The sequence below is a fragment of the Amblyomma maculatum genome, chromosome 3, assembly GCF_055883805.1.
Source record: "Amblyomma maculatum isolate TAMU_Amacu chromosome 3, ASM5588380v1, whole genome shotgun sequence".
Taxonomy (NCBI): Eukaryota; Metazoa; Arthropoda; class Arachnida; order Ixodida; family Ixodidae; genus Amblyomma; species Amblyomma maculatum.
Window position 1 is genome coordinate 48,002,148 of NC_139346.1, and position 20,508 is coordinate 48,022,655.

Sequence of the window (20,508 nt, forward strand, 5' to 3'; positions counted from 1 at the left end):
GAGGCTGGCACATGATGGGACAAATAGGAGGCCAAAAAGCACACGAAAGTCTAATAAACATGCAGAAATGATGTTTTGGGCCGCAGCGCAGGATGACGCAACACCGGGCTTTGCCTCATGTGATATCTGCGAACGCCCAACGCCGAAACGCTTTTGATCCAAGTTTTTTTTTTTTACCGAGATCTCGTTTCAGAAGGTGCTTATTGACATCTTTTGCCCACTCAAGGCGATATGGGCGCAATGAACTGATACATCCTTATAATGACTGACTATGCCACTCGGTACCCTCATGCAGCCGCGCTTATTAGGACCGAGACTCAAAGGATGGCCAAGGCGCTGGTTGAAGTGTTTGTACTCAGAGACGTCCTGCTTGAAAGGAAACGTTTTTGCGGCCAAAGTTATCAAACAGAACAGTCGATTGTTATCGGTAAAACAGATGCACAACTCACCGTACCACCCTATGGCGAAATGCCTTGTGGAAAGGATTAATGATGCATTTTAACAAACGCTCAAGAGCGTCTACCAGGAGAAACCAAGACACTGGAATTCTACTCCAAATTGCGTATAAGGAAGTAGTAGAATAAGTCCTCGATTACCCCTTAAAACTATTATATATGCAAAACTTGTGCAGGTACCTTGAGTTACACAGATTGCTTTAAACAAAAGCAGCCAATCCTGACGAATTGCGAACTACGTTGGAGTACGTCCTTGCTCTTAAAAGAGGTTTGCGCACACACATAAATTTGCCCACAAATAGATTCGGCATGTAGGGAACGTTACGGCCGACACTGCGACCTCCAAGAGCCCCAAACTCTCCCTAAACCCAAAAGAACAGTCTGTGGAATACTGCGCTACTTGATATACAGAGACAAATGGACGACGACACACGAATGAAGCGACACACGAATGTCTCTGTATATCAAGTAGCGCAGTATTCCACAGAATGATCAACCAACTGGCCCCCGTGTTTGCATTATTGGCCAAAAGAACAGGTTCTTATTATCGTCCACACAGTGAACAGTAATACGCTGATGCAGTAGAATGAATATTTTCGCTCGCCGGTGAAGTGAATTTGGGACACGCCAAGAAAGGATTCGACAAACATGCTGGATAAGTATCAACAAAGGAAGAGCATAACCACTGAAGCCGTCGGTGCAGTAATGTCTGCAGAAAAAGACACAGAGGCGGGACAAATAGAGCTTCCCAAGCTCTCTAGGACAGAGTGCATTACAGAAGACCGGTACTTGCCACTGTCACATCGTCCAATTTCATCGCAGAAAGTAAGGACAAAATGTTGAAGCTGCTTCTGAAGCATCTAGAAGGTCATCATTCATTGATACCCTCGCACTTTGTTCGCGGGCTGCCATTCCTCTCTGTTCGATGTGGTGCGTTCTATAATGAACATTCCTCTTTTAGTGGTAAGGTTTACATCCTGGTAACACCAGTCGGCCTCTGCAAGGAGATCCTCGTCGCCTCCCACGACGAGCCTACCCACGGGAAATTTTAATCCAAGGGAACAATGTCTAGGGCGTGGCAGAATTCCGACTGCCCAAAGCTTCCCTCGTGTGTACATCAAAATGTTCGTATTGCCGTGAGTGCCAGCAAAGAAAGACGGCGCCGCTGCAACCGCCTGATATGTTGCAGCCTATATCAGGCCACCTAAGAGACTATTTCAAAAAGGTCGCATGCACCTTCTCGGACGATTTCCTAAGCCATCGGGAGGAAACAGATAGCTGTTGTGAAAGATTATCTAATAATTTTAGGCTGAAACTCACGCTATTCCTCAAGAGACGGTGTTCGAACTTATGTATTTACACGTGAAATCGTGTTCCGTTACGGCCCGCTGTCAGTCGTGATTAGAGATCGAGAAAGGCATTCAAAACTCAGCTTGTTCATAAACTCTTAGAGCTGTCACACCAGCCATCGAAATATGACAGTGTACCGTTCCAAAATAAATTGGATCCCAAAACAATTGAATACGACAAAGGCCGACATGACTTAGATGCATTTAGATATGGAACACAAAACACGGCACCAAATACTGTCTTGCGTTACATTCGCGTATAACACTGCTAGTCGAGTAACAACCCGCTTTACATCCTCTGTGTATTCTACGGAATAAAAGTTCGGATGATGGGGGAGGCCATGTTCCCATTCGCGGATGATGAATTGACACCAGACGTGGGTTCCTTCGTTGAAAAAGCCGAGCAAGCTCGCCACCTTGCTCGTTAGAGCATCAGAACTCAAAAAGCCACGGACTTGAGACGAAACAACCTGCGCCACAGCGAAGTTATCTACAACTCAGATGCCCGCATGTGGTTGTGGACACTTGTCCACCAAATAAAGTGCGAGAAAAACTGCTACACCGGTATTCCAGACCATAACTGCTCCGCTGTCTTGGAAACGTGGATTATGTTGTTCCTTACGGAACAGTGGCGGACTGACATCCTACTTCCTACTACTTTTCCTACTTTTCCTACTTTTTGTGTTGGTAGCATTGGCGCCGCACTTTAAATTATATTGCATATCCATTGCGTATTATGCATGTTCCCTTTCCTCTTCATGCACTCCGTGCAGCTGCATTCCCTCAGTTTCTGCATTTTGCCCTCGCATCGGGTCAATGCTTTTCTTTCTCGGGGGACCTTGGCTCAAGCTGGCTCACAGCTAAGCGATTAAACTTTGGCCGTTTTATGGTTCCTTCTACGTTCACGACTGCGCTTTGTCTGGTGTGTGACAATATTTAGGTCACCACCGGGAAGCAAGGAGCAGTTATTTAGGCGACAAACGATGAAATATTTTCTCAACACTGAAGAAACGCTTGAAAAGAAACACACGACGGACTGTAAACTGTAAAAAACGATATTGCCAATACAACCGCTAATCTTCAGTAAATATAGAGGCAGTGTGTTAATAAAACCTTCAGGGTGGCTCATTTAGAGGTATCATCACCCACATGCTATCTGTCTTGTATTCCGTCGGTTTAGACTAAGCCTAAATGATCACTAATGTAAGAGAATTAAATTTTAGTTGCCATACCAGCCATCAAACAAAAGTGAAAAAAAATATAATTCAGCTGTATATTGTCCCGCTTATCACAAGTAGCTGGACGTTGAGTTGCGAGAGCGAAAATTTCTGAAAAAAAAAATGAACCACTTACTGGCATTACTTGAACGGTTGTGGATATCCGTCTTGTTCGACTGAAATACATACCAGTTACTAAAGAACATTGCTAATTTAGTAAGTAGGTTCTCCTCCCAGAAAACACGTCCTTTTTTCTTACAGTATTGTTGTATTTGCATTGTCATGCGTAATTATTGCCATTAGCCGCAAGCCTCTTTTTGTGGCAACCAAAGCCGCATATGTCTCTTAGCATTAGTTAAGTTGTTCGTTACTTCCCTCACCACCTATTTTTCACCAAACCATTTTTATCACAATTGTCTAGGAATCCTAGAGGTATCCTACAGGTATTCTAGGAGCAGTTTCAGGTTTGCATGAAAGACAATTTATGCTATTTTGACCATTTCAATTCCGATTTAAAACTCAACAGGCATTGGTAGCGATGTCATTTAGCTTGCAGACCAAATCATCAGGGTGCCTTCTGAATATCCCAAGAAAGAGTTAATTTTGTCCTCTTCCCCCGCGCCCCACCGGCATGGCGCAGTGGTTGCGGCGCTCGACTACTGTTCCCAAGGACATGGAATCAAATCCCGGCCTCGGCGGCCGCTTTTTCGGTGGAGGCGAAAAGCAAGGCGTCCGTGTGCTGTGCAATGTCAGTGAACGTTAAAGACCCCCAGGTGATCGAAATTTGTAGAGTGGTCCACTACGGCGTCTCTCATAGCCTGAGTCGCTTTGGGATGTTAAACCCCACAAACGAAATCGAAATCTTTTTCCCGGCTCCAGTTCACTGACGCCATGGTTTAGCTATTGATTATCATCCTCTTTTCCACAGCAGTAACTCGTTCCACATAACATATCTCAGCCTTCTGAGTTACCATTGCGAGAAGTATTGCTTGTTATTTTATCGTGGTCCTTGTTATTCTTTTTCAATATCAGAAAGCATTTGCTGAAGAGTCTTTAATACACCCAAGATTTCATAAATCTCTATTAGTGTAGCTTGAGTGTTTTTATTCCGTTTTCCTTTGCGTTTAGCTCTCTTAAAGATAAATAGCAATTTACACACTTCCATATTTGGAAAAGAAAATCATTTTTCTATCCTTCACTCACGCTTCCGTAGTCGCTGAACACTTACTAAGAAAAAGAACATTTTAGAGTTTACCAAGTTTTGGTAGCCCTGCGTTCGTTTTGGCAACAAAAACTAGACCTTGACATATACTCTAGCTGTGCGCGTGCTGAGCACAACCACGAAGCAGCTAGTTGAATTGGCGAAAGCGTGAAACATCATTTTTAAATTATATATTTACACAAGGGGGATGTAAAGCTGGAACCCGATGCATAAAATCAGATGCAAGCAAGACTTGCGCAAGCGCTATATAAGTGCCCGTTTCGGAAAAAGCCAGAAGAAGCTATCGGAAGCCAAACATTTGCCTGTGGATCACAAAAGAGCCTGAAATACCGCATCATTAATTTCTAAAGCGAAGCGATGTTACAAGGTCCTGACATATGGGTACTGACGGATGATTTCCCCAGTGGAAAATGCCGTATCGAGACAAACGGGTTTGAACCGGTCCTGTATTATCCCGTATAAATTTGATAAAGGTGTGACCAGTCCTAGATGAAGCTTAAACGGGTTTATATCGGACAGGACATGTCCGGTATGAATCTCAATCCGGACGGTCCAGTCCGGTATAGAGTTAATTAAGGGCAGACCATTACCGGTATGCAACTTATACATGACATCCCAATCCGGTATTGATGTGAAACAGGGCGGACCAGTCCTGTATGAAGCTTAAACGAGTTTATATCGGACAGGTCATGTCCGGTATGAATCTCAATCCGGACGATCCAGTCCGGTATCGAGTTAATACAGGGCAGACCATTTCTCGTATGCATCGATTACACGACATCCCAGTCCGGTATGGATATGAAACAGGGCGGACCAGTCCTGTAATGAGCTGATATACAGGACAGGTCATGTCCGGTTTAACAGAAACCGGACAAATCCGATATGAATGAAACTGATACGGGACAGAGTATTTCCGCTTCTCAATACAACTCGGGCGGATCGTGAAGCTCAGCCAGGATGACCACGTCGGAATATGCCTTCACGCTAAATAAGCATGAAACCATACGTAATATACGTTAAAACTTTTCTGTATATGTGGAGTACGCGTTGTTTCGTACATACCTAGAAGATATGAAGCCGTGGATGTGTGCGCTAGCAAGTATATACATGCATCGCGTTTTGTTTTTGCGTGTGCAACAGTCGCTGCAGCTTGTACGATCTTGCGGTGCATCTTCATATCTGCGACTGAAGATCTGCCGCCTACAACACGAAAGTAGAAGCACGAACGTATCGTTTCGCTAGCGATGACAAAAAACTGTTCGCGAAAAAATAAACAAACATCGCTGACAATCGAAAGATGCGCAGACAGCCGCACACCGCGCGACGCGTTCTCGAATGTTTACATATTGAAACCGATCAGTCGGAAGTGTATTCATTTGCATCGATGCTCCATTGGTAGCACGTGAAGCTAAAACGCCCAGTATTACAAGTATTAGGGCAGCGGATATCTCTATGTAGGAAAACTTACAAGCGTTCGTAGACGATGAAAAACACATCAGCACTAGCAAATTATGATATCTCAAGGTTTGCCTTCAATAAAGCGAAGCATTATAAAGATACGCCACATTTGTGAACCCTCGTGATAGCCTGCGAAGATATTCAGCGTGTTTAAAGGGCGATCGGTGAATTACGGCCACAAATTCTACTGCCAAGGAAAATATAAAAGTACGAAAGAGCAAAAGTAGCTACATATACTGAATAATAACCAGTGTAACCATAAGCCGCCGTACAAAAAAAAAGCCGCCGTACAGTAGTTGTTAAGGTGCCCGTCTGAAGACCATAAGGACCGAGGTTCAATTCCACATTCGGTACTAAACTTTTTTTTTTTTTTAATTTTATATATTATTTTAAATGTAGTCGTTTTATTTTATATTGTTGCATGCTTTTTCCACCCTGGCGACGCGTTTTTTTCGGAAATGAGGGCCATCAACCAGGCAGGCCATTCCCGTATCAGAGCTCCGCGCGGTTTCATTCCGGACTTTTCAGGGCAGTACAGGAATTTGCTGAAATAGCCCTCAATCCTGTATCCCAGATCCTGTACAGTAAACCTGTATACGATTTCCTGCACGAATTTTATACAGGATTTTTCAGTAGGGTTACACACGTAAAACACGCTCTCAGCTGCGGGATTCTCGGAATCGGCGAAGTCTCATCTAACCCTAAGTGTTGCCATACAGGCTACATTCCCATGTAAATAGAGGCTTTCTAATAATACAGACTTATTATAAAGGCATATCTATGACATCAGAATAAACAATTGCTTTTTTTTGGCCAATTACTAAGACTGCATAAACACAAGGTTAAGGCCCACAATCACCGGCTCCTATTGAAGCAGTGAGGATTGGCTTCGCCACTATTTGCTAGTTAGTGCTTGGCTTTCGTTTTCATACTAATACGGAAAGGCAGATTTTTGTTGAGGTGTTATCCCGCTACAGAAAACCATTATAAGATACAGGGCGCTTTTGTATATCTCCTTCTTCACAAAACATATTTATAGGGGAAAAAAAAAAATATTGAATCTAATAGAATTAAGGAACATTTACTATCCCATTCTCAACGAGTCGGTATTTTCCGTTATCAAAGAAGAGAAGTATACACCGGAGGGAAATACTTGTTTAGGTACATTGTATGTGTTTTGTCCAATACGTTAAAGATTTTCCACCTTCGACATGTGGCTACATATGCATCTACCCTGTCGAGTGACTTTTACGGCGAAAGGCTTTAATGCCTCGTTTTGGTCAGCAGGATAATTTGGCAGAGGCTGCCGCGCTTTCGAGGGAGACTTCCATCCCTTAGATCACCAGCCAAGTGCTTTATTAACTGCTCACGCCCCGGATCGTGAAACGTCCATCATAGTTCCCCTAGTCTCCCATGAGGATAGATTCCGCGAGTCACAGATCTGTGCCTTTAACTTCCTGTAAACGCATTATAAAACGCCGGTGAACTTTGATGGCGTTCAATGGACTATTGGTTGTGTTCGCCTTAAATTTGGTGCTTCCTCGAACACCGCACCACACTGCAAACAGGAGCCTACGCAATGTCTAGGAGGCGTTAGTACAGAATGCCTCAGCGGAATTGAAAATTAATTTACAGGATAGAAAAGACACAGTATCTGTTACAATTACGCGCGGACACTTGTAACACACCGTAAAGGAAGGGAAAAATATGAGAGTGAAAGATGAGAGGGAAATAGATGTGTCGTGGGGAGGGCTGCAATCCACCACGATATAATGACTTCCGTCTAATCGCACTTTAGTTGTCCAAAGTGCCCTCTAGAATTGTTTTTAGTTCTGATCCTAGTCACACTGTATACTATCTTACATGAGTGAAGGCGTAACAATATATAGCACGTGTGATGTACTCAAGCAGCGCACGCTTAAAAAATTTTTAAGCCTATAGATTTCAATATGACTCTGCCTTCTGGATAACGGGCCAGCAAGAAATGATCTCTCCCGACGAACCACAAATCCTTAATTTGTATAAACATACCGGTTTATTCTGCGGACAACAAAAAAGCAGTTCGGAATGATACATCCGAAGACACTAGAGTGAAGCATACATTTGAGGCTTGCGGTAGCGCTATGCTGCGATTACAAAAAGAAGGGGGACTGTGCTTTTACACGGCGCGGCAAGACAAAACAAAATAGGGCACGAATAGGGAAATGCGGTACGGCAAAATCGCTCCTAGCGGCACCAGAGAAATTATTTCATGCGTGGCAACAACTCACGCAGATAGGCTAACCATTCTCCGGAGGAGGCACCGCTTCCATCTTTGTCATGGTAAGGCTCCGCTCTGCCGTCCGTGTTCACCTTGGATGCATCGCGCCGCTTGCTGACAGCATGACCGCGTCCCAGCCACGCTGTCTCGGAATCATCTGATCTTCGCTTTCGCCTTCCTTATCCAGGCTACATCTCAAGCCGAGCACCTGTCACGCCCCGCCATAAAGAACATGCGCAGTTCCGCTACCTCCGCGCACACCCAGACGAACTAGAATTAGCGCACCACAAAAGGCCAAGAGGGGCGCGGGAGCCCCGCAATACCCAAACATCGTTGTCCTTCGTACCACATGCGTGTTCCTTCTATTTTAAAACCTCTATGTAGAACAATCCATAACCACATACCTCCCTCACTACGTGACTGCGCTGCTAACAGGCGTGTTTCACGGCCTGCATTGATGATTGCATGTAAAGGCAGCGCTGTGCGCATTGTCGCGCCATAAAGAGAGGTCCTAATCATCAGGCCTACTTCACTTTGTTCACCTTAATCACCCAATTCGGCTTTATTACATAAGGGGTGGGCTAACATATACAACAATAATAAATCCATGTCATTGCTTTGCGATAAAAGTTGTTACAGCATGTAAGAAAGAAGATGAGCACATAATAGTGGCGACGTTGGTCGGCAGGGCATTCCAGGCCACAGCAGTGTGGGGAAAAAAGGAACCTGGAATCTTTACAGTGCTAGATAGGGGCCGAAAATCCTGATACGGATGTGCAGTGCAGTGAGATGTGTGGGTCAGACGAGTAATGTAAGGTGTTTGATTCAGAGTGCTGTAGTAAAACTTGTGAAGCAAGTAAAGGCTCGCAATGCAGCAGCAAGCGTCGTGGCTTTCGAGACAGGAAATATAATCAGAAATGAAACACTGATGGTACACTAATATGCAGAATGAACGAAGCAGATGGCGCTAATTTGGACTGATTAAAGTGCATTTGTTTGCTACATTTATTGAGGGTTCCAAATGGGACTAGCGTACTTATGGATAGTCGTGAAAATTGTTTATAAGCCAGAACTTTAACATCCTGCGCTGCATGACGAAGATGACGCTCTAGGAAACCTAGATATTTGTTGGAAGATCATATGATTTTGGCGATGTGTGTTCGCCAAGAAGGATCGCTACAGAGAGTTACACCGAGGTACTTGAGCGATTGGACGATTTTTTTGGGTGAATTAACAACTGCATAGGAAAAAATAAGGGATTGTGATGATGCTTGAATGAGACGAGTTAGCATTTGCTAGCGTTTAGCATCATTAACCAGCTGTTACATCATTCATTGACACGGGAAAGGTCGCTCTGAAGGGCCATTTGATCAGAAATATTAGTAACGGTACGATAAATTACACAGTTCTCGGCGAGAATGCGAATTTCCTATACTTGTAGCGTCGAGTCATTAATGTAAATTAAGAACAAAAGCGGGCCTAGCACAGATCCTGCGGAACGCCGGATGCTACAGGCAGGGTGCATGAGCTATGATTGTTAATAGAAATTAACTGAGATCGGTTACGAAAGAATTGTTTTATGAAATTGAGCAATACGGTTCAAGTTTAAATAGGTGAGCTTTAGTAATAGGCGTTGTCAAATGCCATCGGGAAATCCAAGAATAATGTGTCGGTCTGGAGGCTGCGGTAAAGGTTAGCGTGCAAGTCGACAGTGATTTCCATTTGGGTTTCGCAGAAGTCTAACCTGCGAAACCCATGTTGAGCCGGACGAAGGTGTGGCGATCTAGGAAGTTAATGATATGAAACAGATGTCATAATCCATGACTTTAGAAGGCACACTTGTTAAGGAGAAGGGGCGATAAATTTGTGGCGAGTTCTTTGTACCTGACTTGTAGGCCTGAATGACCCTCCCCACCTTCCTGTCGGCCGGTAGGCCTCCTATTTAAAGCAATTGGGAATACAACAATGAAAGATAAATGGCTGTGTGGTGCTTCCTGATTTTAAACACGGAAAACACGAAAAGGCTGTCTGCGAAAAATTGGACAAGAGCTTTAAATTTTCTTGAAATACAGCTCCTGAAACGGTGAAAACGGGGCTTTGAATCCTGTCCTCAGATTTCATGATGTGCTGTATTTTGGTGTTCCTCAACAGCTGAATACCGGACACCCTTTCCTTTATTACGTAATGGTGATATGTTGTGCAACAAACCTTTAAAATTTCCATTTTCTTGTTTTTAACAACAGCCGGCATGCGGCATTATTTCTGTGCTTGTAACGCGCGGATCGATTATGGACTGTTTTTTGGTGCTCGCTCTCGCGAGACGCGGCTTTGCGATTTATTTTTCTGTGGAAGGTGCTTCGAGATTTGTCTCCAAGGGTTGCAGCCATGCGCGGTTTTTCAAATAATATTCCAGGTTTTGCTAGCCACCGTTTGTGGTTTTATCTAGATGTTTCTTGGCCGCTTCAAATTAGGCACTGACGAGTGAAACGGACACTCGTAGATCGGCGACCGCCGCGCAAGCATGCTGCTATCGCAGCCGGCAGTTGCTTAGGTCTTTCGTGGCGCAAGTCATCTCAATAGAGTTTACTCCAATAAATTTCAAGTCTCCTAATTTGTTCCCAAGGCATTGCCTCCATTACATGACACCTGGTGGAGGGGCGGAATCGCGATATCATGACCTAACCCGGAAGATGGCACACGTGGAACGGTAACCATCCTTTGTTTTCATTCAGCCCTGTGAGCCCGTATGCTCCCAAGGTCAACCGAGTGAGGATACAGAAGACTTGCTTTACCTGTTCGAACGCGTGTCAATGTACAACGCCAAGGATGACCAAGCGCAGCACAGGAACGTGCACTGCACTTCGCCCTTTAGGAGTCTGCCTGAATCCGGTTTCGGAATTGTGAGGCCCTTTTGAAGTATTGGGCCACTTTCAAGATGAAGCTCTTGAATGCTTGTACGTATTTCATCGGAGATGAAAGAGTTCACTCACTATAGTAGTCAAGAATCTACCTGAGTTAGTCCGTCCTTGAAGAAATGCAGTGCCTGTTTCTTCGCGCAGACCCTGAAATCACAGAGGAAAACAGAGCGAACGTTTGAATGCGAGGCGTTAAAAACTTTTTCTTGGTTTGTTTCCCGAGAAGCCAACTGCAGAGTGTGATCAAATTCTAAAATGAAGCTTCCACCATTGAACAGACCCTTGGCACCTGGACCCCAAAGTACAACCTCCCGTCACAACTCAGCGTAGCTCCCCTGGAAACGCGACCGCTACGAATGACTTACGGGAACTAATAGGCGAAGTCCGGAAAGTTTCGCCGGTTTGTATCATTTACTCCAGCTGGCGGATATCTACCGCGAGAGGAAGAGTAGGCAATTGTAACTACTGCCAACAAGATGGCCGCTCCTGCGCAACCACAAGCCATAAACCTCGTCGGCGCTATACGCAGCTAGCCAAAACGTCGTGAGACACCAAGATCTTGCCTGTACGATCCTGTTCTCTAAATCCATCTCCTGGCGCCCGTCTGCCAAGCTTATGCATAACCTTCCAAGCCCCAGAAAATGCGACGCTTGGAGTCCTAAATAAAACCGACCTCTCTGCTTTCATTTTAGTGAGGCTGGATACATCCTCAGTCACGGGCCGTATAGACGTTTTGGTCTCCGTAGTTTCGCTATCGACGCCCTATGATCCCGTCCTGGCCAGCGACCACAGGAAATCAACGACTTCCTGCGGAGAGGAGAGCACGCGTTGGCAAGTGGTCTATCACGCTCCGCTTCGCCGTACTACACCCGGGTAGTATCATTGGACCGCAACTATGATGAAAGTGTCAAAAATTGCTTTGTACCCGTAAGGGAACCTAAAGGCAGTCTGCCCTTGTAGCCTTTGGTAGTGAGGTTGATAAACGGCGAACTATCGAAGAGCAACCACCGCCGACGACGAGTGACCTGCAACAGACACAAGTCGAATACAATAACCGCAGCCAACATACAATGCGATGACACAAACAAGTGACCGTCAAGTTGCTGTCGACACAAGCATGGTTACAGTTTAGTGTTTACAGGAGCTGACTACTAAGTCATCAGTGGACCAGTCTCTACTCAGCTCAGGAAAGTGACGACCACTTGGGATGGCCCGCTAAACAGCAGCGCGAAGACAACCTTAATAATGCATAATCATTTCGAGGCTATATCGGCGGGTTTTGCGTGAACGTGACCTTGTCAGAGCTGTAAACGAGGAAATGGTTGATATATCTGGAAACGAATGGTACCATCACGTAGAGAGCCAATTAAATGTAGGTGTGCAGTAATGATTGATGTGGGTTTATTAGTTAATAATTAGACTGAATGTATTCGATCAGACATAGAAATAGCTGGCAGGGGCAATGTCGACGTCCAAAGGGTGTCATGTGGTACTCGACATCCTGTGATGCAGGCCTAACTTCCGCTTGTGGGAATACGAAATTTGAAACGTGAAGAGCGGCAAAAGGGCGCATTTTGCATGCACAAGTGGGCGCAAATGGTTAGAAACTTTGTAAATAGAGATAATTCACCAATTGCAGTCTAAAATATTCACAGAGCACGGCAGTATCTCCAGTGTAGAAATTCGAAAGCCTCATTGTTAGTCCCGCGTTGGTATTGAAATCATTCTTGCAGATGAGAAAAGTGTATACGTCTACCGCTATTCCTTTGAGGATTCATGATTCATGGATACATGGATACAGTTGCGATTCATGGATACCGTTTTGCGCTGACTGAAGTGGCACATTTCCATGTGCTATTTGGATGATGTCGTAATATTCGGAACTATCTTTCGTGAACACAACAGTCGATTAGAGGTTGTCTCGGAGTGTATTAATAAAGCTGGTCTAGTACTCAATTACAAGAAATTTGTTATGGAGAACTCCAGACAGTAGTCCTCGGACATTTCGTAGACAAGGATGGGGTCAGGTCTGATACAAAAAAAAAATTGAAGCTGTCATTTGTTCTAAAACACCGAAATCGGTAAAACAGCTCAGGAGGTTTTAGGGCTTTGCTCCTACTTCCGACGTTTTTTTCTGAAGTTTACTCATCTAGCACATCCACCTACTTGTCTTCTGCGAAACGATGAGCCTTTCAAGTGGACTACTAATTGTGACTCCACCTTTCACTAGTTAAGATTTATTTTAACATCAGGACCTGTACTACACCACTTCTGCTCATTACCTCCAACAGAACTTCACACTGACGCCAGCGCAGTTCTTCATACAGCAACACAATTGGCAATGAACTTGTCGTTGCATATGCAAACCGTTTTTTAAACAAGGCTGAGCGTAATTACACAGTAACCGAACAGGAATGCTTAGTTTTCGGTGTGCAACGGTGTCGGTCATATCTTTATGGGTGTGCATTTATAATTGCGACGGACCAACATTTCGTATGTTGGCTTGTAAACCTCTGTGACCCCTGTGGACACCTTGCGCGGTGGGCTTTACGCCTCCAAGAATTCAATTTTAATTTGTATTTTAAGAGTGGTCGTAAGCAGGATGATGCTGACTGCCTGTCACGGTTGCCTCTTGAAAGTACTCATTGCGAGAGTGAGACCTTGGATGAATATGTAGCTGCTACCTCTGCAAGTTTTCCCGATGTTAGTGAATTCAACATTACACAGCGGAACGACAGCGAGTTGGAGCTGCTTTTTGATGCCGCAAGTTCCCGGAACCCTGCCACCTCATTCTGCATTCGTGATGTTCTACTATAAAGGAAGAACTACTCGACAGTAGGTGCACGGTTTCTTCTTGTAGTTCCTACATGTCTTCAGTGTCAGGTTCTTCGCCTAATACATGACGATCCCACGGCTTGACACTTGGGTATTGCCAGGACATTGTACAGGACTAAGGAACGTTTTTATTGGCCGAAGGTGAGTCAGACTGCTCAACATTATGTGGCCAGCTGCCTCCAGTGCTAGCGTTTTAAGCACTAGCTCAACCTGCTCACCACCATGTCATCTTCAGCCTATAACGCTGCCATGAGCTCCATTCGAATCGGCGGGAATTGAGCTTCTAGGACCAATTCCCCGTTCCACCAACGGGAACCGCTGGATCATCGTGTGCGTAGACAACCATACGCGGTACTGTGAAACTGCTGCCATACCGTCAGTCAATGCTTCTGATGTCTCGGCCTTCCTCCTACGGTCCATCATTCTTCGATATAGGCCTCCTCGTGTGCTAATAAGTGACCGGCGGCGACAATTTACGGCAGAAGTTGTAGAACTTCTTCACTTCTGCTCATGCCATTTTCGCAATTCAACTCCTTACCACCCACACACAAATGGCCTTACCGAACGCACCAATCGTACGCTTAGCAATATGCCCGCAGTGTATGTCGACTCCCGCCACAGAAACTGGGATGAATTCCTTCCGTTTATAACATTCGCATTTAACACTGCTAAGCACAAAACGACAGGCTACAGCCCTTGTTTTCTTCTAGACGCACGACTTCCACGAAGTACTGTGGACACATTTTCACCTTTCTCGCTACCAGCTGAAACTTAATTAGCGCATACTCTCTCTTTGGCTGAAGAAGCTTGCCGACTCGCATTTTGACCTCCCAAGAACGCTACAAGCAACTCTACGTTAAGCGTCAACAAGGTGCTAATTACGCCCCCGGTGAGTTGGTTGGGCTTTGGAAGCCGTTGCGTAAGCGCGTCCTATCCCAAAACGTCTTGCACCAGTACACTGGTCCTTTCGTCGTGCTGGAACGCACCAGAGCAGTCAATTTTGTAGTCTCTCGCCTGACTACCCATGATCGTCGTTCTCGAAAGACTCAAATAGTTCACGTGGTCCGCATGAAGCACTGCTATCAGCCCGGCGGGCTTCGTCTGCGAAGGGGGCAGTGTGACGCACGTCCCGCGGTGGTCCTGTATTGGAGGAAGATGAGAATTTGCAGGAGAAACTGAAGAAGAAGAGGAAGCTGGTTTGGCTCGCTCTGGGTTTGCTAACGACCAGCGCATTTAAAACCCGCTGTGTATATAAACCACGTAACAATATAATTGCCACCTTTTTCCGTGCCTTTTTTGGTGACAAAAATAAAAGCACACAACCAGACTGAACAAGTTAGCAGCGAATATTTTTACCTGCACACATTGACGAGACGAGAGTGCGACGAAAAAATATGACAAGGCCTAAACACAAATTGTCAAACGTCACCAGGTCTATAGATGAGAGAAGCCAGTGCAGACGCTCCGGATGATCAGGGTCGATGATGTAGGGCCTAGGTAAACCCAGTAGTACCCGCTTACCCAGCACTCAGAAAGTGGCTAGCCCATTAGACGGGGCCCTCAACAACTAGGAAAGATGAATCTTGAAGTGCATTCACTGGATTGTGCTGTTCATAGTATTTTGGCATGTTTAGGTCGAATAACGTCTTTCCGGCTGGAGCCTACGTCGAGCTAGTAATTCACTACGTCTTTCTTGCCAGGGACCACAAACGATCTTTTCCACTGCATAATTAGCTTGTTATGGGATGCGGGTAGGAGAATTAGAGTTCGATCTCCCATCCTCAACTTCCTACTTGAAGTACGCCTCTCATAGTACATTTTTTGTGGTCTCTGGGCCTTCATCAAATTCTTCCAAACGCTTCCTCAAATCAAGCACATATCTACATGTAGTTCTGACAGTGGAAGACAGTTTTACAGCCGTCTAGAGCTCTTTTAAGATGGTGACTGGCCCTCAGGCTTGGCAACCATATATTATTTTGAATAAAACGCATAGCTAGCCTGTGGTGCCTCTCTGTAGGCAAACCACAGTGGAACCAGGTAACGATCCTAGACTTTGGGCGTTCCTGGAACAACTTCCGTAGCAGTCTTCAAAGTACCATTAACCGTTCTACCTACCGATTGCACATAGGATGGTATGCTGTTGAAAATTCCTGTAGTGTATCGCACCCAGTGTATCTAAACAATCTAAACCATCTCTGCAAAACTAGGTATTTCCTATCCATGGATTTGAAGAGATGCCACTGAAAAATTGGGACTGACGAACGAGTTCACAATAAGAGTGTTAAACACACCGGACGGCTACTTGGAGTTCGAGTTCGCAGAGACCATTCTGCCTCTGCTTCGCACTAGCCAATTTCGAGCGAATAATTAACACTGTCATGGTCGGGTTCAATTTTCACATTTGTTTGATTACTTGGATGACGTTATTGTCTTCACGTCAAATATTGAAGACCACCTGAAAAGGCTGCGAACAGTACTGAATGCGATCAAGGCATAAGGCGTAATTTTAAAATCAAAAGTGCTAATTCGCCTAGAAGAAGCTGTTATTCCTGGACCATATTGTGAGCAAAGAGGGCGATTGACTAGACTCGAGAAAACTGTTGCGGTCGCCAGATTCCGCAGAATGCCGATAAGGAAGTCTTGCGCAGATTCCTCGGGCTATGCTCGTACTACCGGCGATTTGTCAGGATATTTTTGCACTTCGGCGAACCGTTGACGCAACTTATAAAAGCTGAATAGCCTTTTAATCAGAAAGCGGCTAAAAGAAGCCAATTACGCAACGACCGAAAACCGGTGCCTCGCAACCTTCTCTGCAATTTCAGTCTCGTGCGTATCTATGCGGTCGACCATTGAAAGTTGTGAGCCATCTACGCGTGCTTTGTTGACTCGCGAGTTTTAAATATCCGTCAGGCACCATTACTTGTAGGAGGCTACGTGTACAAAAATTGGACTTTCCTGTGGTCTACAAGACGTGTTGGGAGAATCCCGACGCAGGCTGCTTATCTCGGCTTTCATTTTCGCTCCTTCGAAAGAAAACGCTGACAATGCCTTCTTGGGACCAGTGAGCGCCAATTGTTTCGCACACCAGCATTTTACGGATCCTGAATTACGAAATCTGGTCGATTACCTGGAAGCACTGAGCACTTCACCTTCTGCCTTTAGGCGCCAGTCGTCCTCTTTGGCGCTGCACCCTTGTGAAGAACACTGCATAATCAGGAGCATGCCTTCTTGTTGCACCTAAAACCTTAGGGACATACGGCGTTAAAATATTGAGCCAAACGCAGGATCTCGCTGCCTTGCATGCAAGTTGTACTGAATCCAAAAGTATTATAGGCCATGGTTAGCTGCCAACCTTGTTCATTACGTCCAAACGTGACATGAGTGCCAACGATGCAAGACACCCACGACGAGACCTGCTGGGCTACTGATTCAGATACCATCTTTAACTAACCCCTTGCAAACAATAGGAATAGACCTTATCGGACCCTTCTGAAATTCATATCGGGAAACAAGTGGATCATTGTGGCCACCTACCACATGACCCGCTATGCCGATGTAAAAGCACAGCAAATAGTTCAGCAGCGCAATTCGGCTTGTTTTTGTCGAAGACATTTCCCCCCACGGCGCCCCAGAAGTCCTTATCACGGAGAGAGGAACAGCATTTTTTGCCGAGCTGACGCAATCATGTTTACCGATATGAATCCAAGCCATCCTGGACGAACTCACTTAGGAGCGTCAAAACAAAATGAATGCGGACGTGATTGCCATTTACGTTGATGCCGAACAACTGACATATGACCTCATTCTGCCCTACGCGATTTTATCGTATAACACCGCCGTTTAGCCGACAACGAGGGCAACCCCGTTCCAACTTATGGCAGGGAAAGCACGACAACGCTCGACGCAATGCTGCCGCACGTAACACAACAGGAGAACCTACACGTGAACGCCTACCTTCAAGGTTAAGGGGAAGCTCGATGACTCACACAGCTGTGCATTAAATACCAACTACGCACCGAAGCCCATCAATGCAACTTGCGACCCCGGGAAGCAGAGTGCAAGTCCGGTGAAGAAGTCTAGTACGCACGCCGATTTGCCGTTGCGGACTCAGTGAAAAGGTATTACGTCAATACTTTGGGCCATACAAAACTACAAAATCATTCACCGATTCTAAAAACTGAAAAAAATATGTAGTCTCTCGAAACTGTGCGACTTCATCCAAACAACGACGCGCGTGCCTAGAAATCATACATGTACGTCTGAAGCCGATTTACTCGGGTTATATATACGAAACGGGTTATAAAATACACCTCCCGTAACTTATGTTTGCCTTCCACTGTTCATTTTGGAGAATCAAGCCGATGGTATCTTTAAGAGCGAATCATGCTGCAAAAGATTCAAACCTCGATTTATTCTTTTCAACAGCAGCCGGATTGTGTCCTTACTCCAAAGGTTAAAGAGCAAAGATGGAATATGTGCTCTTTGCTTATGCACATTGTCTCGAGACGCACCTTTACGATTCCCGTTATTGCGGAATATGCTTCTAGACGCATATTTCGATTCCAGCCACGCGCGTGGTCTGTCGTATGTTGTGCTAGCCACAATTTCTGGTTTTATATAGATGTTTTGTCGCATTTAAATTAAGCTCTGACAAGGGAAACGGGCATTCGTAAATCGACAGCCGCCTAACAAGCTTGCTGCTAACTCCGGCACCGATAGCTTATTTCTTTTGCGGAAGCAAACCAGCCTAATATAGAATATATTTCAGTGAATGTTAAGCCCACGCATTAGTCGCCAATACCTTTGACACCGCTAAGTGACAATATTCACACAGTCAATATCCCCATGTACTGAGTTTCCGAGCGAATCCATTACGTATTTTTCGTAACCTGCATAGACTTCCACAATAATGCCCTCGCCAAATACGTGAACGAATCAAGTAACATACTTTACTGGGCCAGCATACAACAGCCTTCCAATCAAGGACACACTCTCCTTCATCAACCTCACCTATTATCTTTATTGTCCAGCAGTGAACACCCGAAGAAAAAGGTGAGTTTTTTTTTAACGACATTTACTGATAAAAAACTCACCTTTTTCTTCTGGTGTTCACTGCTGGGCAATACGGGTAGCTAAAAGGTTTATCGCCATTTATGCAATATGATCGCTACCCGGTGCATAATGCGCATTGCACCACTATCAGTAGAGGGCTTCACAGATGATTCTTTATAAAGGAGCGCAGCATTGAGGCACGAAGCAGGTATATGTAGCATGTACACATTATCGCATCTTCATGCACCTGATACTTCCTCCAATTAAACTCATATGAACGCGACTATCCCGACTGGGTATAAGTCTAGTTCGACTGTGGTACTAAGCACGATATGCGCAATACGCTTCAGTAAGCGTGGCCAGAGAAGCACCTAGTGAATATAGCATCAAAACTGTGTTCTGCACTAAAGGGTGCACTCTGTAACATCTCTTATTTTGCACTGAATAAAACGGTTCTCAGTTCAGATAGCCACCTAATGCGTATACGATCAGCACTGACATTGTGTACAATGTACCTACACCTTTTTACTAAGAGTGATGCGTTCTCTTTTCGGATAGCTTAGTAATATAAAATTCTCCACCAGAAAGTTTTACTAGTGCGCAACGTATATCGAGATGAAATAATTTGAATATATATGCGCCAGTATTTATCTTCTCCATAGGTAAACGTCTTTTTTATTTCTTGCAGCTGTTTAGACAAGGAACAGCTGGGATGGCTTGGCTGCGTGGTGTTGTCGGGGAAAGATAAACACAGCTCTGGATTGCCTCCCAATTGTTGTCCAGATGTTTTGTGTCCTGACATAAGAGGTAGGCTCAATTTTGGGGAAATCTTGGCTTCTAAGTAATTTGTTCCTGCGAAAGAGAAAAAAAGAATAGCCTATGTGTGCAGTACTTTCTTCATGTGAAGAATACTTAACTACGTGAAATGTATGGAAGCGCGGAGCGAACTATAAGAGGGGTGGAAAGAGCCAGCTTGTTTAGCGTATGCATATGGTGGCCTCCTTTCAAGGCGCATAAAACAGAAGCAACAATTTCATAAGGCACCTGCAACATCGACTTTGGCGAGTGGTGGTTTATAAGCAAATAGAGGCCGCAGAATGCTTCAAAATTAGGTTCATTGACATAAAGCTTCGACATGTTGAGTGTGACGAGTGGCACGACTCCGTACAATTAGGTTTGCATTTAATGGCCTATTATATAAATCGCCTTCCGTTTAGATTTGTTTGATTTCTTAAGAGCATTTTGTTCGTTTACTGAGAGAGATGTTGAAAAGTTAATGTTGCTGAAATGAAGGAAGGATGGCGAATAGATGGCGCTCTTCCAGGAGGGACAGTTGAATGAAGGATGCCGGTAAGTGCGAAGATGGAATGGGGCCGCTTCATTACACGGCGCGTTGTCGTGCCGATATTCGAGGATATTCGATGTGGCCGGTGTATGGATGTGTTTATGAGAAGTGTGAGGGCTAATTGCCGATGGGTGCTCATCTGAGCATCCCCTGGAGGCCAAATAGTACACGGTACAAAGTAGTGTCACATGCACTTAATACATAATAACAAACTAATACTCCTCGGAACAGCAAAAAACTATCGTTTTGGCTAAGCCTCACTAAAGTGCTGCTGTGGTTACGGCGGTCAACTGCTGCACCTAGAGTTGAGTCGTTCAGGCGCGAGTAGGATCTTCTGATTCACTCTTAAAAAAGCGAGGGAATCGTGGCTCACTAAAAGTGAGCAGCTGTTCTCATGGAA

General features: G+C 45.0%; 1 protein-coding gene across 1 annotated transcript in view; it reads left to right on the forward strand.

The window, feature by feature from the left end:
- The window catches only part of LOC146194711 (uncharacterized), a 166,978-nt gene that overhangs the window by 79,837 nt on the left and 66,633 nt on the right, over window positions 1–20,508 (forward strand). Inside the window, exon 6 of the mRNA XM_084596102.1 lies at window positions 19,452–19,570. Coding sequence (XP_084452228.1) covers window positions 19,452–19,570 — 119 coding nt within the window. The remainder of the gene's footprint in view (window positions 1–19,451; window positions 19,571–20,508) is intronic.